The sequence below is a fragment of the Strongylocentrotus purpuratus genome, unplaced genomic scaffold (assembly GCF_000002235.5).
Source record: "Strongylocentrotus purpuratus isolate Spur 01 unplaced genomic scaffold, Spur_5.0 spur5_scaffold_12, whole genome shotgun sequence".
In the NCBI taxonomy this organism is placed as follows: domain Eukaryota; kingdom Metazoa; phylum Echinodermata; class Echinoidea; order Camarodonta; family Strongylocentrotidae; genus Strongylocentrotus; species Strongylocentrotus purpuratus.
The window spans coordinates 13,531,737-13,556,148 of record NW_022145597.1 but is presented as its reverse complement, the minus strand read 5'-3'; the positions used below and the strand labels follow the sequence as shown (position 1 = coordinate 13,556,148).

Below are 24,412 nucleotides of genomic sequence, written 5' to 3'. Positions count from 1 at the left end.
CATTACTTGCTGGAAATATTTATGTCTGTTGTTGAAATCGCGATTATTAAGGGATTCACAAAATTCATCAAAATAAAAATCCCTGTGAAATAACTGCTTAAACAGTACATTGAATTGAGAGGTGAACAGTTATTCTTGTTCTTATGAAACAAATATTTGAATTCTAGAAGGGGGTATACCTGTTTGAAAATTGTAAAAATTGATCAATTTGGTATGAAAATTTTGAATTACTCCTGCAAACGAGGAAGAGGAATATTGCCCTTTTGTTTTCAGTGTTAAACTCTTCATATCTTACTTCTAGCCATGAAATACTGTATTTCTGTTGCCACCGGAATCTCAAAAAGGTAAAAAAAAGCTCATGAAGATTTATTACTGAAAATGTAGCTTTAGTGACACTGGAACGGCAGTGTAATCAAATGGTCTTTCAAATGAGTAACACTGCAATTGAAACCATAGTAAAAGCATATTGTTGTTTTTTGTAAAAAATAGAAGGAATGTGGATAGTTGAAAAGTTCAAATTTCTGAGCTAAGCTCCATTACCTGATGATTGATCAAGAATTCTTGTATTCAAGATATTTTTTCTTAACCTGTTTTTTGTCAGTTTGGCATTATTCTAGGGAGATCACTGAATATTTATCCACTATCATTTCTACTTAATCTGGGGCGGAAAGAGAAGATCCCATGGAATGTACAACATATGCTTTTCTTCTCAGGTAAGCATTGCATTAGCAGTAGAAGTAGAAGTAGAAGTTATACATGCAGTGGTAGTAGAAGTAAGAGTAGCAGGAGGAGTAGTAGTAGTAGTAGTAGATATAGTGGTAGTAGGAGTTGTAGGATTATTAGTATTAGTAGTAGTATTATTAAAAGTAGTAGAAGTAGTAGTAGTAGTAGGAGTAGTCGTAGTAGTAGTAGGTAATAGTAATAGTAGTAGTAGAAGTAGTAGTAGTAATAATAGTAGAAGTCTTTGTCATAGTAGAAGTAGTAGAAGTAGTACCGGTAACCATAGCCAAAGAGTAAGAGTAAAATGTAGCAGTGACTAGTACTCAACACATAGTAGAAGAAGTACTAGTAGTAGCAGTTGAGATAAAAGAAGAAGAAGGTGAAGGAGAAGAAAGAGGAGGAGGAGAGAAGAGAAGAGGAGAGAGAGAGAGAGAGAGAACACTTTTTAAGAGCTCTTGCATGTATACAGTTGTGATTCATGTATTACAAGTAAACCTACCTGAATCAGTTATAGATAATGTTAATGATGCCGTTGTAGATTAGACACACCACTTGCATTGATATCCCGCTTTTATATCACATCGTCCTCTAGGCCTGCGAGGGGCCATTGCTTTTGCGTTAGCGATCCGTAACAAGGCCACCTACGGCCAGGAGCTCATCTTAACGACAACCCTCATCATCGTTCTCGTGACGGTCATCTTCTGTGGAGGAATAACGACACAGATGCTAGCCTGGCTCAAGATTCGCGTTGGGGTGTCCGATGATGATTCCAACCAAAATGCTTTCCACGCGGGATCGGTGAGTATATCGTTTGATGCTACTATACAGTAAAAGAGAAGGTTGAGTTCTGGAGAGAGGTGAAAGATAATTTGTGAGCGTTTTTATTGTTATTATGCAAGTGTGGAAGAATTGTTATTGGTAATGTTTAAGAATGGAAATACATCTTTGCTCAATTATTTTCCCAGAAGATCCTCTTATGCTAAAAAAGAAAGTACTTCTTGGTTGATTTAATTCACTTAAAATACAAAATATTGAAATTATCTGTTTGACTGAAACTTTACAAAGTGTATTGTATAAGTTCCTGATCTGCCTTTGCTTGTTTTTTTACTGGAAATAATGTTATGATTTCTGAATTTTTCTTGAAATTGGAACTACAAGGCATACCTGTTTAAATATCTGCTTGGTGTGGTGCACTTCTGTCCCAATACTCCTAAAATATGGAAACTTTTGGATTGATTAATGTGACCGTTTCATTGCCTCTAAGCTCTACGCTTGATTTGTTGCGGTATTGCTGTGTTACTAAGTACTTAATGATCTTCCTTTTCTTTTCTTTCCTTGTATCTCTCTGTTTGTCCCTCGGTTTTCTTGATTGTTTTTGGTTTAATTTGCCTCTAAATGGGTCTGCTTAATGCCTTTTGTTTTCTTGTTTGAAATGGTTGATCTGTTTTCTTTGTTTACTTTCTTCCTGGCTGTTGACTTCTATATATATATTTCTTGTAATACTAACCTATTTCTTGTGATGTTTCCCCTTTCTGTTTCATTTGGTTTTGCATTTCTTACTCCATAAATGGCATTGCCTGTTTTCTTGCTATTTTTCTACCATTAATTATAAACCTTTTTTTTTTTTGGGGGGGGGGGGTATTTTTGTATGTTTGTTGTTGCATGGATTGGGTTTGAGGGATGACTTTTGCTTTGTTTTGGAACTGAATCAAAATAATCTTTACTTTTACTATTTTTCAATCTTTGCATGTCTATAAACAATATTTCTTTGCTACTCCTGATATTTGATAATTTGTTTATTTCGAATGAATGCCTCATTTCTTGCTTGCATTACATACAATCCACTCGTTATTTTGAGCTGTCACCCCCACCTCCCTTCTCTCCTCTCCACTCCCCTCACAAAACTGTAATCAAAATCAAATTTTAATGCCTTACCATTCACTCTGCTTCATTCGCAATCATTCGGATATCCTACCAAACTATTTGAACCCTTTCTTCGCAACCCCATCTCATTAAAAAAAAATTTAACCTATGTTCTGAATGACAAAACATACTACTATACTATTACCCCTTTCCTAACCCTTCCCCTCTTTACCCTTGCATCATCTTCCTCTCACTCTCCCCAATCATTTACCATACATTTATTTCCCTCCTGTCCCTTCCCTATCCTCTTCCTCCTTTCTTTCCTCCCATGCTCTTCTTCCATCTCCTACTCACCCTCCCCCTTTCCTCTTCTCCCTCTCCTCCACCCCCTACCTTTTCTCTTCCATTTCCTCTTCAACCTGCTCCTCCCTGACCCTCTCTCTCCCCTCTCCCATGTCCCTTCTAATACTTCCACTCCTCCACCCCACCTTCTTACTCTCCTCTCCTCCATCCTCTCCTCTCTCTTCTCTCTCCTTCCTCTCCCCTCTCTTTCTCCTTCTCCTTCACCCGTTTTGACTTTGTCCTCTCCTCTCTGCCCTTCCATTCCCCTCTTTTTCTTTGTACTTCCACGCACCCCCACCTCCTTTCCTCCTCCCTCTGTTTCCTTTCCTCTTCCCTCTCCTCTCTTCCCTCTCCCCCTTCCATTTCCTTCCTTCTTCTTATATCACTCAACCCCAACCTTCTTCACACCCTCATCCCTGTCCTTACCTTCCTCTCCACCCCATCCCTCCCTCTCCACCCCATCCCTCCCCCTTTTCCATCCACACCCTTTCCCATCCACACCCTTTTCCATCCGCACCCTTTTCCATCCACACCCTTTCCCATCCACACCCTTTCCCATCCGCACCCTTTCCCATCCACACCCTTTCCCATCCACACCCTTTCCCATCCGCACCCTTTCCCATCCGCACCCTTTCCCATCCGCACCCTTTCCCATCCGCACCCTTTCCCATCCGCACCCTTTCCCATCCGCACCCTTTCCCATCCGCACCCTTTCCCATCCGCACCCTTTCCCATCCGCACCCTTTCCCATCCGCACCCTTTCCCATCCACACCCTTTCCCATCCACACCCTTTTCCCATCCCCACCCTCAATGCATGTATATGATAACTATAATTTATTTTGAATGCCCCCCCCCCCCCCACCCATACCCTGCCCCATGTTGAGTTGGAATGATAAATTAGTCCATGGCTTATTCACAGATATCAGAGCAGGAGAGCCGACTAAAAAGGAGAAAACAGCAGGCCTGGGTCATCAGAAAGTGGTACGACTTTGATTATAGGTGAGTTGATAGAAGAAGTCATCCATTGGCTCAACTCTTTAACTCTTTTAGTGCAATGAAAAGGAGGTTCTCTCCTTTTCATCTTAGCTAGACATTCATTCAATTTCAATTCAATTCAATTCAATTCAATTCAATTCAATTTCAATTCATTTATTTGTTCATCAATATATATATATATATATATATATATATATATAATAAAAATAAGTTACATCAAAAATTTAGAAGAACACAATGATGGTGTGGTGAACCTGGAGAAAGCAGGGCTTATAAAAAGGGGCCACCAAATTGAAATACATAAAAAGATCAACAATACTTATACAAAAAAAATCACCATCGAACATTAATATAAACAAGGAAAAAAGAGAAGTACACTGTGTTGTTTTATACTATTCATGGAGTTTAATTCTCATTTAAGTGATGAACTTTAAACTTGATGATAGTATGTACCACCATAATAAGATGATCTGTTTAGATTTTGGAATAGCTAGGTCAAAGGTCACAGAGGTCAACTTATAAAATTCCAGGTATTGGCCTGGTTATCGCGATATCTCAAGAACCACTAGAGATATGAGGCTCAAACTTTTTGATAATATGTATCACCATAAGAAGATGACCTGAGATAGTAGATCCAAGGTCAGAGGTCAACTTCTGAAATTCCAACTATGTGCCTCATTGCAAAATCTCTAGATCCACTAGAGATATGATTCTCAAACTTGACGAAAATGTATTACCATAGGAAGACGATCTGAACAGATATTGAGTACTTACAGTGTAGTTCAAAGGTCAAAGAGGTAAATTATTGAAATAACAGGTTGCCACATTATTCCAAGATCCCATACGCTAAAGTTTTTTTTTCCCCTGCATTTCTTGCATCATCAGGTTCCTTAAACCAATCTTCACCAAGAAAGGCGCCGACTTGAGAGAAAACGTGCCAACGTGTTGCTTACCTTTAGCAGTGTGTTTAACAGTACAGGTAAGTACAGTCAAACCTGTCTACAGTGACCGCCCGAGGGAAACACAAAAAGTGGTCTTTGTAGACAGGTTCCTTTAGTACATGTTTCAATGAGAAACCATTTTCAAGGGAAACAAAAAATGTGCTTGTTGTAGACAGGTGGTCACTAAAGCAGGTTTGACTGTAGTTTTCATAAATGGAATGATTCTAAAAGGGGGGGGGGGAGATAAGTATAAATCTTGAATGGAGTGTTACATATCCAACTCCATGAGCAGATGTGGGATATTTCATGGTTTACCAGCAAAATTTCATTATTTTTCGTTTAAAAAAGTGATGTTGGAAACAAATTTTGGAAAATCTATAGCAAGTTGTAAGTCTGACCACAATTTTCATACAGAAAAGTTTGGGCTAGTATTTGGGCAAATTTACTTCATCGTCCCTTCAAATTAAAGGATTGTTAAGCTCCGAGCCTTTAATTACTATTGATTAGTCCTTGAAATTAATAATTAGCACTGAATAATGCTTGCATTGCTGGAGGATGTTTGTAATCCCACCAAAAAATGAATTCATTTTTATTAAATCAGTTTTCATTTTCCATTGATTATGTTTATTCAACAAGCCATGAATACAATGTTAACTGAATGATTAGAGGTTGGAATAGAAGTAATTAATTTCATTATTACTTGCTTAGGTGTAGAGACATACATGTAAAGCTGTTACTTGCCCCCCGTCATCTTTAATAGCCCAAACTACTTCAAAAAATTCCAAATTTCAACTCAGGCCTGATAATTACCTGATTTTTTTTTTTTCCCGATTTTTAAAAAAATGTTTTCTTTCCGACTTTATCCTGATTTTTCCTGATTTTCTCTATTTTTCCCTATTTTCCCCTATTTTCCCCTATTTTCCCCTATTTTCCCCTATTTTTCCCAATTTTCTTAATCAAAAGGGGGGAATGTTGTTGGATGCAATTTTTTTTCCCCGAATCCTCTTTTTTTTTTACTCAAGGGGGGCATATGGTTGAGGGGAAAAAAAAAAAACTTTTTTTTTTTGGTGCTCACTATCACCCCTGTCGTCTACAAAATAATGTTTGAATTCTATTCTGTTTAACAGGATGATAACCCGAGCATCAACGATGACAGCGACGACGATTTCATCCTCGTAGATGACATCAACCCGAGCATGCCCGACACCAACGGTGCAAGCAGCGGGCCAGCGGACGACCAGGGCCCACGAACGCTGGATGATGAAGGCGTACTTGAGGGGGACCTGGGGTTGGGGGATCATCAGCTAAGATCAAGGGGGATAATTGGGTCCAACGACCCCGCCCCTACCAGTGTATAACTAGAGTGGAGATGGTGGTAGTGGTAGAGGTAGAGATGTTATGTAATAGTACACTCAGACTTACTTACCAAAGGTTCAGGGGGACCTAGGGTTGGGGGATCATCAGCTAAGATCACGGGGGATTTTCGGGTCCAACGACCCCGCCCCTACCAGCGTATAACTAGAGTGGAGATGGTGGTAGTGGTGGAGATGTTATGTAATAGTACACTCAGACTTACTTACTACAGTAGTCCCTGTGTGAAGTGTTAGGGGATCCAACGGCCCCGCCCTTGCCCGAGTAGGATAGAGATGGTGGTACATGTAGATGCAGAGATGGTATACACATTTGTTTGACTGTACTGGTCGTACACCCAGACCTATGTCAATGGATTCTTGCATAGCATACAAAATCCTGTTTGGCACAATTAAGTAATGAGGCACACTGGCTTACTTAATAGCCAGTATCAAGCATCTTCAGCTGTCTTCACAAGCATATAGCAAGGGTTGCCAGAAACTTAGTGTTTTGTTTCATAATCTATTACTGATTGGTGTCCTCTGTGTATTTAGACTGTGATCCATGCTGAGGTTTCCACCTTCAGTTTGTGTAAACCTTCAACAGGGGTTGTGCAAATGTATCCTTACAGACTTTCTCTCTCTCTCTCTCTCTCTCTCTCCAGACAATGCTCCTTTAACTTTTCCTATTTATGGTATTAAATAACTTTGTAATGACAAAAAGAGGCAAATATATCTTATTGCAGTCAAGGCATTACACTCATTTAATTGAACTTTCTCAAATGTTTTCATCAAATATATATATTTGCTCAATTTAACATATATAATATTCACTCAAGAATGTCAATGATGGTAGGTTTATAATCTAAATATTGAATTTGTACGTGGAATTGTTGTTGATATATTTCCTCCTAACTGTTGTTATTCTAGAATTGGGAGATAATATGCCCTTGATTATTTTTTTTTTTTCTCTATGAGACCTAAACTTGTTTGTTTTTTAAATCATAAACTGTAAATAGTCAAAGGCGTATGTCATTAAATCATGCATGGGTTTTTTCAATTTTTCGTTCAAATTGAAATACACTTCTTAACAATTGAGTAAGTCATGTATTGCCTGGGCTTAAATATCTATTTTCAGTTGTTAGGGCCATTCAGGTGTGAGGCTGCATGTACACCACTTTTAAAAAAAAGGGCACTGTGGCAAAATAAACAAGAAAATCTTGCTTCACGTTTCTGTATCTAAACAAATACTGATCAGTGTTTTGCTGTGGCAGTTGTGAAAGGCGTTTTTTGTGTCATGTTCGAACAGGTTTTTCCAATTTGTTCCCTCATCATATCCTGGTGCACCATTTCATAGTAGTTCTTTCTTGAATCTCTTTGAAGATTTTTCGCTTATTTTTCTTTCTTTCTTTCTTCTTATTTTTTGGTTACATTTCCACCGGCAACCTTTATATGCAAGATCTAAAAAAGATGGACATTTTTCTTGGTATCCTCTAGTTTTAGAAAAGGAGTGTTTATGTATATTAACATTTCAATTTATCCTGTAGATCATGTCTGCACAAAAAGTATTTGAGTTACTTTTTCGTGGAGAAGGAAGTATATAATTCTGAAATTGATTTATATTTTGTATTTTTCTTGTACACCTTGTGAAAAAAAATTCTTGTCAATACTTATGCAACCAAGTACTTTAAGTAAGTGAAGATATATTGAATACTTTCATTGTATTTGTGCTTAATATATATATGCACACAAAAATCTATAGATTATTATCTAGATGTATAGCAGTTATGTAGTAATGTAAAGCATGATATTTATCAAAGCATAGATTTATTATTTTTGTACATCCAAGATGGCATGAACTAAAAGTGAATTTAGGGATACAATTAGGTACAAAAAACAACTACTGTTCAGATTTTTCCATCTGAAGGTTCGTGTAAGACTGCTGTATTCTTATTTTCGCAGGTCACGATTAAATTATAGGTCCACGGTGATCTCGAAACTGCAGTTTTAAGATCCCTTTGGGCAATAGTTTTAACCGTGCCCTAGCTCAAAGCAGTCGATAGATGTATAATATGCATGAAGTCCTTGATATTGTGCAACAGGTCAAAGGTCAGTTCCAGATGTTAGTGATTATACAGTAAAATATATGTCATGGATACACTTCTTCAACACGCAAACACCCCCATACCCATATAAGGAATCCAGATTCCATAAAGACCAAATTTCCATATAGGTCAACTTTTGCTTTTAAAAGCAAAGGGTTTTTCAATTTTAAATGTGGTATGTCTTACTCCATCGATTGTCCCCAGTTATGATCACTAGTAATTGTGATACCACATTAATCAATTAAAAGATTTGAAACTTGCCTAAGTAACTGTTTAGACCCTGCATACATATGTCAGATGCTGCAGAAAGCATGTTCAAAGCAATAGTGTTAAAGGTGTTGAAATGCTCACTTGTGCAATTTGATCGTGTTCAGGGAACTTTCTCTGGAGTTTATCGTGATTGCGTCTCAGTCATGTTTCTTCTTCAGCATACTGCATGAAATCAAGAGTGCTTGGATCTCTACATGAATCTGTATCCTTGCTGATAGTGTCAGCTGGAAAGTTGCGAAATTTTGATGGAAAACTTAGTCGTAGCTTTGCCTGTAGAGTGCCAATTATGTGTACAAGATGCGAGATGATTTTCAGTGTAGTGCAGTAAAGTTTGCTTTTGAAAGTGTAGAAGTGTTTAGATGTAACAACTAGTAGCTTAGGGTGTAGACATGAGTATAGTGTTGAGTGCTTGTGTTAAATGATAAGTTAAACACCAGCTACTTCGAATGGAAACTTTTGACACCGGTCATAAAAAGCTGTTGGAAGTATGCGACACCACTGTGACAGTGCTAAGTTGAAATATTAATGGTGTTGGTGTCAAATCATGTGTAATAGGTTCTACAAATGTATTTGGTAAGATATGTGGTGTTAAGCACTCACACAGAGATTGGTGTTAAAAGAAATCCGGTGTTGAGCTTGAAACCACAAGTCATGAGTGCTATACTCGTAAACACCAAGTCTAGTGTATATGACAGTGTAATATATGTAGCCATATTTAGCTTTCCTATATGTACATATATCTTTTGTATGAGATATCACGTTAAAGTGCTTTAGCCCGTATTATCCTGTCCAAGAAAGATTTCCCTATTTTATTATATTTGTTATATTTGTTGTGAAACTTCTTAAAGGTAAAGACCAGTATTGGAAACGCCCCAATTTCAAAAAATGAAGTGGAAGCTCTCATTACCAATCATGTGAAAGAATATGTTTTGACTAATACATGATGATAAGAAATTTGCCGGGAAACCGCCTACTAATTCATATATTTGGTAAATTTGTTTCTCTCATGGTCTGTGAGAGATATAGGGTAGTCCCATATACATCTTTCTGTGTATAGTGCTTGTAACTTTACGAAGAATGGGCCAAATTTCTTATCATTTTGATGATTCCAGAACCTTGCAGATGCTAGATGCTAGATGATCAACCTTTTCTGATCGATTCCACAACGTTTCTTTCACAATGCAATTGCATGACCATAACTGGTCTTTACCTTTAAGAAGAAATAAAAAATGACTATCATAGTGAAAATGATGTAAAACTTACCTATGTATTCTTGACACATATGTTTAGTATAATATACATGAAAGTAAACTTGTTTCAGGGTGACCCTGTGATTGCAGGGGTTCAAACTTGTTTGATGTTAAAGACCCTATCCAATAAAAATATAACTTGATATAATTGGAAATAAATGGAAAGTTGAAGGAGTGAAGAATACAAATATAAAGGAATAACAAATATTTACCCTTTCATTATTGCACAAAAGGCACATGGATTAATTTTCATAAAGGGATATTTGATGATCATATTACTCAATATTCAGAAATTCTAAAATCAATGGTGCATGTTTTTAATTTTGACATATTTATATAAAATTCTGGAGCATGAAATATTAATGGTGTTGGTGTCAAATCATGTGTAATAGGTTCTACAAATGTATGCTATTAAAAAGCAGATTTTTTTTTTTTTCTCGGTAAACAATCAATGAGGCTTCTTAAAAACAGTACATCTTTTGAACATTTCTTGTCAAATTTGACAAAAACTGAAATTTGTTACCGTAAATATTGTCATATCTCATTTCTATTTCAATTCTTGTGAAATGATTCCGGATAGATGTTACATCTATATTTTGAAGTCTGCCAAATAAACTTCAAGTAAAGGTTCTTAAGTTATTCAAAATGTAAAGGTGCAGGAAATTGTTTAAGTTGGATGTTATTTACATTGGTGAAGACCTGGAGAGTGTTTCACAAAGACTAAGACCGACTCTAAGTTGGACTTAACTATGGCAGGCCATTCATGCCACTGTTTGCTTTCACCGTTTACTGGTATTGGTCTCTCAAGGGACGAACAAATCACGGTCACATACCTACAGGATTTACATTATTTTGAAGGAAAAATATTATCTAAAGATCATAATTTAGAGACCAATGGTGAGAGCAACCAGTGGCATGAATGGCCTGCCATAGTTTGGTCCAACTTAAAGTCGAAACACTCCCCAGAATCATTACAATGGTCTGCTCCAATAGTAGACTCAAAAAGGAATGCACCATGCAACTCATAACTATGATAAATATGGCAAAATACAAATTGGTTCAAAATTCATATTTTTGGCATCAAGCAATATTTATTTACTCGCCAAATTATTTGCACAAGGTCAAGGCTTTTTGTTAGGTCAAGACAATCTTGCACAATCGAAATTCAAGTGTTATTGCATGTAGTTCTGTAAATCCACAAAGGTATAAAATGAAACTAATATTGTGATGAAGAAATAGATTAATTATCTAAATTCTTGTTCGTTTTCAAAGTCAAATGTCATGAATTCGAGTGGTTTCAAATCCAGCATGGTCAAGTGTTGTTCTTTATGTAATTTTTTTTTGGTGAAAATGCAGCAATACTAAATGTGATAAGTGAAAAATGTAGTTTAACCCCAAAACAACTAACCAAATATGATGTACCCTTTATCGCCCTGTTCAACTTATCTGTGATGTGTTTTACATTTCAAAAGAAATGTATGCTACAATTAAAAAACGAAAAACAAGTGAATTTGTTATGCAACAAACTGTTGTTCAGTTGGTGTGTTTTTGTTGTGTTGCCTGCAAATATTTTACTTTTTTAAAGGTACAGTGTAATACAAAGTTTTGGGAAATTTTCAAAATTGGGTGGATAGTGATTCTTTACAATTTTGATATAGTTGGAAGCCCCTGTGGATGTATTATAAGCACTAGATTTAGCCCCTAAAATAATTCTGCTTTCGAGAAAAGTTGAATACAAAAATTTACCGGTGCTCCCGGTAAATTTTGATAAATTTCAAATGGCGCCTACGGCCGTACTATGGTAGTTGCGACCATGAAAACTCAGAATATGCAGTTGTGATATATAATTTCCAAATGGGAATAGCCAATCAGTCGATTTTAGTCAAGAAACATTGTTTTATAGGTAAATTAACATATTGACCTTGAGAGGGGTCTATACAACATAAAGAGTTTATTATTTACAATTTCAAAACTTTAGACTCGATTTCAACCGGGACAACGATCAATGAATATTGTAGGAACGCATATGCTTCCAATATTTTAATTTGAACCAAATTCATGACCCCATACCAAAACTTTGTAATACCTTTAAAGATAAATACTACTTATGGTCATGCGATTGTATTTTGAAAGGAACGTTGTGGAATCGATCAGAAAAGGTTGATTATATAAGTATTGGTGTGTACTGCAAGGTTCTGGAATCATCAAAATGATAAGAAATTTGGCCCAGTCTTGATAAAGTTACAAGCACTGTACACAGAAAGATGTATATGGGACTACCCCCCCCCCCCCCCCCCCACACGTGCGCGACACGTGCGTTATATCTATCAGGTCCAAATATATGTAATAATTTACCAAATATATCAATTAGTAGGCGGTTTCTCGGCAAAATTTGTATGATCACGTATTTATAGTCAAAACATATTCTTTCGCATGATTGGTAATAAGAGCTTCCATTTCATTTTTTGAGAGGGAGGCATTTCCAAAACTGGTCTTTACCTTTGAGCACATTTACCATATACATGTACATGTTCAATTGCACTTTCAATTATGTTATTAAAGCTACTAATGTAAATGTAGCTTTAGCAGCCAACATCAAATTTTTTAGAACTTTGCAGGAATTATATGTCATGTATGTCCTATCTGTGAAATTTAAACATTAGCAGTGTCCTAGTATTCAAATTATGCAAGAAAACCCATTTACCTCCTTGACTTCACTGTCAGACACTATTAAGTGACTGACTGACATCTTTTTTTCTTTGGTAATAACATACATATACATAAAATGAACTGTAACAGGTACATGAGCAATTGGCGACCGTACATTTAATAACCCACTACATGTAATGGCCAAAATTAAACTGATTGAATCTTTGTGCAACACAAAACGTACAACCATTCGGTAAAAGGGACTGAAAAATCAGTCTATTACTTGGGTGGATTGCAATCAGTCACTTAAGTCGATTCAACAACTAATGGTCGTTATTTTCCCACTAAAAGCCATTTTCAAGCCCTTTCGCTTTCAGAAATTAATCTTTTTATTTTGTTGGCCTGCAAATGGGACCTTGTACCTTTCAAATTCAAATTTATTCATGTTTCCAACAAAACATTACAAATCAATTATAAGCATTTAAAACAAATTGTAAGAAATACATGTTGGAGGGGTCCACTAAAAAGCAATGCTTGTACAAGTGTGAACACCTCAAATGAAACTTAGGAATAATGAATAATTAAATTAACTAATCTGTAACTACAAAAGGAAATACAAAATAGGGGAAAGAAAAAGGGGGATGCCAATAGAGACAAGTAAGGGACAAGACAATACTTTACACGACAAAGATAGAAGAACACTGTCATAATACAAAGAGTAGATAATGACAAAAAGAAGTGAGAGATCTAGGGTACAGAAAATAATACTAAATGATGAGCTGCATGTGGGGTTGAGAAGAAGATAAGGAAAGAGAAATGCACATTAGAAAGGAAATAAGCATGAGAAGGAACAATATAATATATCAAAATATATCAAATTACATCTTGAGTCAGCGAGCGGAGAATGATCTTGTATTAAGCAAAAGCAATAACGGCATATAATTCAATGAGGTGTATATGATTGAAATAAAAACAAGTTCAATTTTTTCTTAAAAGTATTAATCGATGGAGCATTTTTGTTTTCACTACTTAATTAATTCCAAAACTTTGGACCTATTTTTTTTTAGATGAGAGGGTGCGCAAGAGAGGTAACTGAAAATCATCTGAATGTCTTGTTGGGTAATTATGAACTGAGCTATTTTAAAAAAAAAATTCTTGAAAAACAGATGGCAACATATTATTACTATAATTATACATAAATTAACAGAAGAGGCGAGTTTGGAGATATTATTTGAAGGTATTGAGAGACTGCTGGTTGCGAAGAAATCTGGGTAGGTTTAATTAGGTTATTCCACAGTTTGGGAGCAGCAGTTGTGAATGCTCTGTCATCGGGTGTGGGAAGCACCTTGGGAGATGGATGGTTCAGCGTGATGCCTTCAGAGGAGCGAAAGGAGTAGCGGGATGGCTGCCCGATAGTTAGGAGCTCAGGGGGGTGTTTCACAAAGATCCTAAGTCCAACTTAACTCTAAGTTGGACTTAAACATTATAAAGAGCCCCAACCAATGAAACTTGTCTGTAATCTGTATCATCGAATTTGTTGTTTCACGTCATATTTGGTCTGATCCAATCTCTCGTAAGGTTGAGTTCTGTAGCTATCTCTCACCTGAAACGCTGGTCCGTGCCTGGTACAAAGATATCCGACATGTCTAATATCTTTCTTCTGTTGACTTTGTGAGTTTGTGAATCTTCACTCGTTTGATTTTGCTTTTGGTTCAGTCTTAGAGCTCTTGTTCACAATTGCTGGACCATACCCTACCACAATGATATCTGCAATGTCTTAAATCTTGATTTCGCAGCTAAGTCTTCAAGGCAAATAGCTGTCTTTCACCTGAAACACTGGTCCGTGCCCTAGTACAAAGATATCTGCCACCTCTAATATCTTTCTTCTGTTCACTTCTTGACTATGTGAATCTTCACTCGTTTGATTTTGCTTTTGGTTCAGTCCTATAGCTCTTGATCGTTCACAAGGATTGCTGGACCATACCCTGGCACAATGAATTCTGCAACGTCTAAAAATCTTGAGTTTGCAGCTAGATCTTCAAGGCAAATCACTTTGCCTTGAGTTTGGTCCTATAGCTGTCTTTCACATGAAACGCTGGTCCGTGCCCTGGGACGATGATATCCGCCATGTATAAAATCACGAGTTCGCAGGCCTTCAAAGCAAATCACTTTGCCATGAGTTTGGTCCTGTGGATGTCTCTGACCTGAAACGCTGGTCCGTGCCCTGGTACGATGATATCCGCCATGTCTAAAATCTTTCTTCTGTTGACTTTTTGAGTTTGCGGATCTTCACTGCAGTCTCTCCATAACGAAGGATCGCTGATGTCATTCTCGCTCTCAAATAGATCCCCTGTGAAAGAAGGAAAAATATAATAATAGGCCCATTTATATAGCGGAGCTACTATATGAATATACCCAGTACTCTACTGGGCTTTTAAGGGCAGTAGGGTATATTCATATACAAAATATCATACTATTACCCCAGCTGTAGCTGAGCTGCCATAAGGTGATAAAGCATTCAAGGAATTTCTTTCTACCGGGTACCCTTTTACTTCACCCGAGTAGAGAGTGGCAAATGTAGATTAACGTCTTGCCGAAGGACATTAGTACCGCAAGGGGACTCGAACCACGAACCATGTGCTCAACAGTCCAGCAACGTATCCACAATACCTCTACCTTAATTAAACGGTTTGATATTTGTTTCCTCCTCGGATGGGGGGGGGGGGGGGGAGGGGAGGGCAAAGGGGGGGGGGGGTGCAAGCACAAACCCTGGTCAGTCGTAAAAGTGAGTCTGCACAATAAGACTAACATAGGCCATGTACTGTAGCTGCTCCTGACACAGGATACAACCAGTAGGTAGCTGGGCTAGACTTCTCTCAAGGCACAATGATTTTTTGATAAAGACAGTGTCAAATTAGGGTCTGTGTCTGCACACTAGGGGGGGGGGGGGTAAATGAAAGGAATGCCTCTTCATGCAGTCATATGCCCTTAACATTATAAATGACAATATGAATAAGTCTGTACAGATTACCATGGGCAGCATGATCAGAGCCTGGGAATGACATGCTGATTTTTATAAAGTAGAATAAAAAGAGCAACCTTTTATTGTATATTACCAATTGTTTTGTTTCCACCAAGAGTATATAAAAATCTGGTACATTTACCAGTATGGTAAAAGTCCTGGTTATTTTAAAGTGAAGTGCTTTGTTATTCCTGTTTTCTTAAAATAATATTAAAAATAGTGGCTTCTTGTATAGTGCTTTTACCCCTCATACTGTATGTGACACTCTTGACATTAAAAATCACTATACTCTAATATAATTTCAAAAGAAATTAGAACTTCAAGTAACAATCAAGAAAAGGCTTAAAAAATTAGAAAAAAGGATCGGGATGGCAAAAACTCACCGTAAAAAGGTCAAACAAAATCAAAGATGAGAATGTAACAAACCTGCAATCACAATTGTCTTTCCTCCATCATGCACACACAGACTGACATCGTGATGGGTGTGGCCTGGTGTTGGCATGACAACCAGTTCAGGGGTTATTAGGTACGGCTTGCCCTTCATAGAAAAAGAAAAGACAGCATTATCAGCCTGGTGATGACCAAGGGAAATTTAAGTTTAGGAAAGGCTGGCTACCTTTTTTTTTTTTTTAAATATTCAAATATAACGATAAAAACAGTGAATATCAAATAAATATAGATAAATTGTTTTAAATCCTTTTCAAACCTAAATAAACATTCAGAAAGATTGTCAGTTTCCATGCCCAAAGTAAACTTGTACTAGCTTACCTCTGAGAATGGATGGAGGGTATAGAGATCTCTTTTACACACATCCCATCCAACAATTTGTGTGGCATCAGGAAACAAGTTTAGGTTTCCAATATGATCGGAATGGCCATGTGTTCCAATCACATGGTCAATCTCATCCAGACCTACTCCTAGATCTGCAAAAGCTGAAGAGAAAATAAGAAACTGGTATAAATCCATTGCCAGAGGCTTAAACGATAAAGCTATGTCTTTTAATACACCACAATGTATGTAAGAACAATTTATCTTTAAAAAAAATTAACATAATGAATAATTAAATGAAATAACTAATAATATATAATAATATTTAGCTTATATATAGCGCTTAATACAATGTCTCTAAGCGCTTTACAAATATACTATTATTTAGAACTGCTTAGACCTAATCTTTTAAAAAATATGAAAATGTAAGGTGAATAAAAAGTAAAATTTTGGTCCCATTATTTTACTTTAATTTTTAGGTAAGGACTTTACAACGTAACAACGTGGTTCATTACAGATACATATTGTCTACTGGTATATCATATTATATAAATGAGAGCTCTAGGCTAGAATTCAACCAATTAAATGTTCAGATTCTATAACATATGCAAATTCAGAAGGGGTTCAATGCTGCTTTACAGTCCATCAAATCTACTCAACTACTTTTACAAACATCATCACTCAAGGAAAACGATTTATTTCTTATCGAGTTGAACCTGTATTTACCTGTATTTATTGCTACATTTGAGAACAAAATCACTTTAAAAAATACATGAAAGAGATCACTAACTGTTTGCTGTTGATCCTTTTTATTTTGCTCTCTACATGAGATGTCATAAATTTTCAGTTTCTTACCGGTACTTACTGATGAAGTAATATATTGCTTTAAACAGGGGTTTTATAGAAACATATTTGCAATAATTCTTTTTAGGGTACATGTTTGATTGAACATTATCTCAAGGGAAAATAGACATTTCTGATTTTATTTTTATTACAGAGCAAATGGGAGGGAACCTCGCAAGATACGTCTCAGAGTGTGATTGATAGCAACTTCAACAATTCATGTCTTTCCTATTTTTAATTGGATTTTGTTAAAAATGTCACTAATTTGTTTCTCTCATTTTTCTGCTTCTTTAAATTTTAAAACCAACTTAATATCTGGATGGACTTCCCCTCTAAGCCTCGATGAATGATGACGATTCTTTTAATCTTCACATTATCTCACCATCAATGAGGTACTGTCTGTCCCATGGTCCTCCAGTATCAACAAGCACTTTATGTCCTTTAGTCTCGACCAGCGTGATACTCCCATCGGCATGGAAACGAGATCCTCCAGCATCATCTCCGACAGGTTTGATAAGCCTGCAGTATCCTTCCTTCAACACTGTGACCTTGTTTAGGAAGAGAGCACCAAAATTAATTGAATTTACAATTATTAATAGGTCTAGTTGCTTTGACAAAAAGATTTTCTTATTTTGAAAATAAAGCTAGATCTAGGTCCATTCCAAATATCCAATATTTGATTTGTTTCAACTGGTTTGTTACTTTGTTTTATTGTTTAAATTAGTTATAATAATTAAATTTCTCAAATTAATAAAGTAGTCTAATAATAATAATATGATTTAAATTGAAAGTATAACTACAGGTCCAATTATTTATCATTGCTAAATGCTAAGCTTCAATTCACCCAATCACACCGATTCAGAATTTACAGAATTAACAACATGATTTAAAATAATCTAGTCAAGACTTAGAATAGAATGACTTTTACAAGATAGAAGATGATGAATATTAGAATAAAACCAGATTAAGTATTTTAAGAACAATATGGGTATAATGGCTCACCTTCAATTTGCTGCTCTCATAAATTCTATTCATTTTCAAAGCACCCGCATCAATTTCGATGAATGGGACTGTACACAAAAATTTTGACAAGGGTTCAACGTTTTCGCCACAGTAACTCAGCTATTCTGCCACCAGTCCGATAAATGGTACCTCAGATATCAAATTACATTGTAAAAGTTGAAAACTGATGATTCTATCTCACAAATAATATAAGTTAATAGAAATAATTGTGAAATTTGTTCGGAATATGAAATTAATCACACGCCGCAACCATAGAGATCTATACGTGGACGCGAGAGGGCGTACTCCCCCAGATAGCTACGGGCAAATTCGCTGATACGTACGACGTACGAGCAGATATCAAAGGGTATCCAGGTTGTGTTTTTGTGTTTTTTTTCCCCCTAGCTTCGAGCTGGTTTTGAGAGGAAATCACAGGCGCGGATACATGCAGGGGGAGTAAGGGGCCTTGCTCCTCCCCCCCCCCCCCGCCAAAGAGATAGAGATAGAGGTAGAAGTAAAAGAAAAGAGGAGAGAAGGGAAAGAAAGAAGAGGATCAGAAGAAAAGAAGGAGATCAGGGGGGGGGGGCGAAAGGGTCTTGCCTCCCCCCTCCAGCAAAAAAAAGAGAGAGCTAGAGAGAGAGAGAGAGATAGAGAGACAGAGAGTGTGAGCGAGAGAGAGAGAGAGAGAGAGAGAGAGAGAGAGAGAGATTGACAGAGAGAGAGACAGAGGGAGAAAAGGTAGGAAAGGTAAAAAAAAGAGAAAAAAGGAAAAGTCCTCTTAATCAGTAGAGGAAATAAACGAAGGAAAAAAAGAGGGAGAAGGAAAACAGGTAGGAAGATATCAGTTGGGATTTTCCCGCCAACAAGTTGTGGATGGGGGAGGGGAGTCCACTGCCTCCCCCCCCCCCCCCCCCCCCTCCCCGCGCCCCCTCCCCGCCGAAAAAAGAGGGGAGGATTAAGGGAAAGAGAAAGAGGAGAGCTAAAAGGCCGGGGCGGGAAAGAAGAAGAAAAGAAAAAGGTAAAAAGCCGGAGGGAGATCTGTTGCGTACCTTGCCTTCCCCCAGTGGCGGATCCAGGGGGGGGGGGGTGATTTTTCAAATTTACGAGGGCCAAACATAAAAATTAGTGCCGAACGAAACGCAACGATGATCATGCATTTGCATCAAGTGTATCATTCATATTGTTTTATTACATCTTGGTAAATAGTATGCCATCAAGCTTTTGGAACTTTTTGGGGTATTTTGTATGAAAGAAAATGTTTGGAACTTTTTATGCAATTTCAGGTGCAATTTACTGTGTGAAAACGCCTTGTCTAATACTCGAATGATCTTTTATTTTCGAATAACCTTTAAGTAACAAAGACATGTGCAAGCCAACCAATTTTGTTTTTAATCATGTCACCCTTAATCTTTCTATACCTGATCAAATCAGTGACGGATCCAGCGGGGGGGGGGGGGGGGGCTCCCTAATTCAGGTAAAAACACGTTAATTTTACCTTTATTTGGAGACGGCCCCCCCCCCCGGCCCCCCCACTCAGGTTTCAAAATGACCGCATGCGTGTTGCCAAAATGTCCTTTTCGTAACAAAAGAAAAAGGTCGAGCCGTATTGACTTTACACACCGGACTTTTGCTGAAAAGGGGGGGGGGGGGGGTGCGGAAAAAGGCTCGTATACAAAAGAAAAAGGTCGAGCCGTATTGACTTTACACACCGGACTTTTGCTGAAAAGGGGGGGTCGGTTGGAACACGCATATGCGTACCCTAAATAACACTGAGTGGGGGGCCGGGCGGCCCCCTCCCCTGGTGCTCAAGGGGGAGGGGGTGCGATTTTGAATTTTCGAGGGCAAACAAAAATTAGTGCCCCCCCCCCCCCCCCCGCTTAATCACCGGCTGGCTGTTTTGCGCCTTTAAACATTTTCTCACGAATTATGGGCCCCCTCCCCGGCCGCCGACTGGTTCCGCCCTGGATCGAATATGGGACACGCAGGGCCATAGCACTAGTGTAGTTAATCAGTTAAATGACAAAATAACTTGTCTGATCTGTAGCCTACTGTTGCCTTACGAAAAAAAGTTTATATTTAGTCAGGCCTGAACTGAGTGGCAAAACATTTATTGTGTTAAAGGGAAAACAAATATTTGATGACATTCCGAATTCCCCAATAACTGATACGATTGGAGAGTGCATAGTACTCTTTTTTTTTCTTCTTCAAAACTTGAATAAAAAACGTATTAATAGCGAGGGGGGAAGGGGGTAAACAAAACAAAATCCGCATCAACCCCACTCTAACATGCAGGCCCCGCTGAACATTTCTCTAAGTAGGTTGGGGGTGTGGTATTTATGACCAGGGGTTTGGGCAATAAATTACGGTCTGATGAGCATATTTTGATACCTTATTTTTGACACTGGCAGGACACAATTTGATGTGGGGTCCAGGGGGTGGAGATCCCAGAGGCTCGGGGGTTTTATACATTAAATTACCTTCAGATGAGCATTATGTCGATACCTTATTTGTGACGCTGGCAGGTCACGAATAGGCGTGGGGTCCAGGGGGCGGAGCCCCCGGCAACTCACGGGTTTTGGGCAATAAATTACGGTCAGATGAGCATCCAGGGGCCCGCCTTAAGGTTGGTTGGTTTCAGCTACAGAGCCCCGGAAGCCCAGGGTTTAAGAATTTAATGACGGTCAAATGAGCATAATGATACCTTATTTGTGACACTAGCAGGTCACTAATTGGCGTGGGTCCAGGGGCAGAGCCCCCAGAAGCTCAGGGATTTTAGGCATTTTATAACGGTCAGACAAGCATGCAGGGGCCACCTTAGGGCCCCCGGTGGGGTCGAGGAGGCGACGCCCCGGAAGCTCAGGGGTTTTAGACATTTAATTACGGTCAGATGAACATATTTTGATACCTTATTTGTGACACTGGCAGGACACTAATTGGCGTGAGGTCCAGGGGGCGGAGACCTCAGAAGCTCAGGGGTTTTAAGCATTAAATTACCGTCAGATTATCATCATCCGGGGGTCCACCTTAGGGCCCTTGGTGGGGTTCAGGGGGCAGAGGCACCGGAAGTCAAGGGGTTAAAGGCATTTAATTACGGTCAGATGAGCACATCTTGATACCTTATTTGTGACACTGGCAGGTCACTAATTAATGGTGTGGGGTCCAGGGGCAGAGCCCCAAGAGCTCAGGGGTTTTAGGCATCAAATTACCGTCAAATGAGCATCCATGTGCCCGCCTTAGGGCCCTGGGTGGATCCTAGCCCCCGGAAACTTGGGGTTTTAGGCATTTAATCACGGTCAGATGAGAAAATTTTGACACCTCATTATTTTGTGACAAAGGCAGGTCACTATTTTGTCTTTCCTTCTTTAGGAATTTGCCATTTTCGAACAAACGCATAAAAAAAGTATAATTTACTAGAGACTGAGGAAAAAGTCTCAACATTTGTAAATCACCGGTATCGAATTGGAAATAAACCATGTTAGATTTATATTTGGGGGGCATCTGTAGACCCCCCAACCCCAACCCCCTCCCCTATCAGTACGCCTGTGCCCCCCCCCCCCCGATCTACACCTTGTTGGCGGGGGAGATCGCAACTGATCTCCTCTACCTCTCTTCTTTCTTTCTTTTTTCTTTCCCTTTCCCTCCCCTTTTTCTTTCCATTCCCTTCCTTCTCTTCCTTCTCTCTGTTTTAGGTTTGCTAGGGGAGGCAAGGGCCTCTCGGCCCCCTCCCCAATCCACACGTTGTTAGCGGGATTAATCGCAACTGTTTTCCCCTTCTTTTTACCCTTTTCTTTTCTTCTTCCTCTTTTTTTATTCCCTTTTAGCTCTCCTCTTTCCCTTTCCCTTCCTTCTCCCTTTTTGGGGGCGGGGATTGGAGAGGCAAGGGCCTTTTGAGACAGCAGTGAAGATCAGCAAATGCAAGAAATCAGCAGAAGAAAGGTTTTAAACATGGCGGGTATCATCGTACCAGGGCACGGACCGGCCTTTCAGGATATATATATATATATATAGGACCAAACTCGAAGCAAAGTGAATTATCTTGAAGACCCAACTGCAAACTCAAGATTATAGACAGTGCAGAAATTAATTCTTTGAAATTCTAGAGTGCCGCAATGGCAGCACAGCTAAAGCCGGGGTAATAATCTCCAAGTTTGTAAGCGCTTAGTGATTGTAATAAGCACTATATCAAAACTGAGTAATATATTATTATTATTATTGTGCCAGGTTTTTTTGCATACGTAACAAATTCACATGTTTTACTTTTTTTAATTGTAGGCTCATATGTTTCTTTTGAAATGTAAAACATCATAAATATGTTTAACAGGATGATAGAGAGTACATCATATTTGGCCAGTCGTTTGGGGTTAAACTACAGTTTCAACTTAGCATTGCTTAAATTGCTGCATTTTCAAAAACAATTATTACATTTAGTTCTCTGTTGATTGGAATTACGCTTATACCATTTAGTGCCCTGTTGATTGGTATTACGCTTATACCATTATAGTGCCCTGTTGATTGGTATTACGCTTATACCATTTAGTGCCCTGTTGGTTGGTACAACGCTTATACCATTTAGTGCCCTGTTGTTTGGTATAACGCTTATACCATTTAGTGCCCTGTTGGTTGGTATTACGCTTATACCATTTAGTGCACTGTTGATTGGTATTACGCTTATACCATTTAGTGCTCTCTAGATTGGTATAACGCTTATACCATTTAGTGCCCTGTTGATTGGTATTACGCTTATACCATTTAGTGCCCTGTTGATTGGTATAACGCTTATACCATTTAGTGCCCTGTTGATTGGTATAACGCTTATACCATTTAGTGCCCTGTTGTTTGGTATAACGCTTATACCATTTAGTGCTCTCTAGATTGGTATAACGCTTATACCATTTAATGCCCTGTTGATTGGTATAAGGCTTATACCATTTAATGCCCTGTTGATTGGTATAACGCTTATACCATTTAATGCCCTGTTGATTGGTATAACGCTTATACCATTTAATGCCCTGTTGATTAGTATAACGCTTATACCATTTAGTGCCCTGTAGGTTGGTATAACGTTTATACAACTTAATAGTGCCCTGTTGTGTGGTACAATTACGCTTATACCATTTAGTGCCCTGTTGTTTGGTATACGCTTATACCATTTAGTGCCCTGTAGGTTGGTATAACGTTTATAACATTTAGTGCCCTGTAGGTTGGCATAACGTTTATAACGTTTATACAACTTAATAGTGCCCTGTTGTTTGGTATAACGCTATACCTTTTAGTGCTCAGTTTAAAGCATTTATCATTAACCATCAATGTTACTATAATAATAAGAAGAATCATATGTCTTGTAATTTTCTTTTTTTGTTTTTATTTCTGTAATTATCATGTCCTTTGTACATATTTTTCAAAACTGAATGTCTTGCTTTACAAATAAAAATAAAATTACCAAAACAAAACGATTGAAGGCCTTTTTTTTTTTTTAATTATTTGTGGCTTTAGTAATGCATTAACAATTCATGTGAAATTTATAAATTGATGATTTTGCATTTCATTAACTATTTTAAGATTAGGCAGAACCATCACTAAAAGGGTAATGGTAAATTTGTAATTATTTCTGGCTACTGAGTACTGGTATCTTCAACAAAATCCTTGAAGAAAATTAAAAGAGAAACCCAGAACCTGAAAACTAAACAATTTTGGTGTAAATATGGATTTCTTGTGTCCTGATACTGGTATCTTTCACATAGCCTTGAAGAAACGTAGCAGAGTTTACACTGTATGTTCACAAAGAGTTAAAGAAATAGATCAGTGCTACAAAAATGAATATTCCGCTTGCTCTTTTCAGTAAGGAGTCACTACAGCATAGTCTATGTATTTGCCATTTCGACTTCCATAGCGATATCAATATACACGTATATGATGGAGGCCTAGAGCGGAAAATAGAAATAGAAATCCCATCCATGCCCAAGCTCCCTAATTACTAAAATTTACCTACTAAACTGATATTTACAACCCTACAGCCTGCACACTATTTTCTGGCAAAGTAAAAGGGAAGTGTGAAAAAAGGTATATTGCTTGGTTTTATACTATAAGTTTGCTAAGGAATGTAATTTTTTAATACAACAAAACTTCAAAAACCCGTAAAGGGGTAGTCACTTTCTTGTCCCTCGCACTGGCGTAATGATGGAGGGCTTGGGGGCAGTTGCCCCCCCCCCCTCCCAATCAAATTCAAACGTTTTTCTTAATTGGGCAAAAAATATGATTATCTTATTTAGATGCCTACATGGCAGGGCCTGC

General features: G+C 38.0%; 2 protein-coding genes across 3 annotated transcripts in view; one reads left to right on the top strand and one right to left on the bottom strand.

Moving 5' to 3' along the window:
- Positions 1-6,520, top strand: part of LOC594444 (sodium/hydrogen exchanger 6) — a 32,722-nt gene extending 26,202 nt beyond the window's left edge. Inside the window, exons 11-15 of one of the 2 annotated variants that reach the window (XM_030981857.1) lie at positions 602-713; positions 1,313-1,518; positions 3,846-3,925; positions 4,808-4,901; positions 5,991-6,520. In XM_030981857.1, the coding sequence (XP_030837717.1) occupies positions 602-713; positions 1,313-1,518; positions 3,846-3,925; positions 4,808-4,901; positions 5,991-6,221 (723 nt within the window). In that variant the 3' untranslated portion in view covers positions 6,222-6,520. Of the gene's footprint in view, positions 1-601; positions 714-1,312; positions 1,519-3,827; positions 3,926-4,807; positions 4,902-5,990 lie in introns of both variants that reach the window. The other variant, XM_011683173.2, reaches the window with a different exon arrangement.
- A 7,221-nt stretch (positions 6,521-13,741) lies between these two features.
- Positions 13,742-18,394, bottom strand: LOC100891874 (metallo-beta-lactamase domain-containing protein 1). The gene is made up of 5 exons (XM_011683171.2): positions 18,122-18,394; positions 17,502-17,667; positions 16,277-16,440; positions 15,935-16,046; positions 13,742-14,836 (listed from the first exon to the last, which is right to left on the bottom strand). The coding sequence occupies exons 1-5, from the start codon at positions 18,152-18,154 to the stop codon at positions 14,652-14,654; spliced, it is 660 nt and encodes a 219-aa protein (XP_011681473.2). The 5' UTR covers positions 18,155-18,394; the 3' UTR covers positions 13,742-14,651.
- Between the last annotated feature and the right edge of the window lie 6,018 nt (positions 18,395-24,412).

Bases quoted from the DNA above. Each gene is read 5' to 3' on its own strand.
- LOC100891874 (XM_011683171.2), bottom strand. From the start codon at position 18,154: ATGAATAGAATTTATGAGAGCAGCAAATTGAAG. The intron at 17,668-18,121 runs GTGAGCCATTAT...TTCCTAAACAAG, and splicing joins ATGAGAGCAGCAAATTGAAG to GTCACAGTGTTGAAGGAAGG. The intron at 14,837-15,934 runs GTTTGTTACATT...CTTCTTTCACAG, and splicing joins AAAGACAATTGTGATTGCAG to GGGATCTATTTGAGAGCGAG.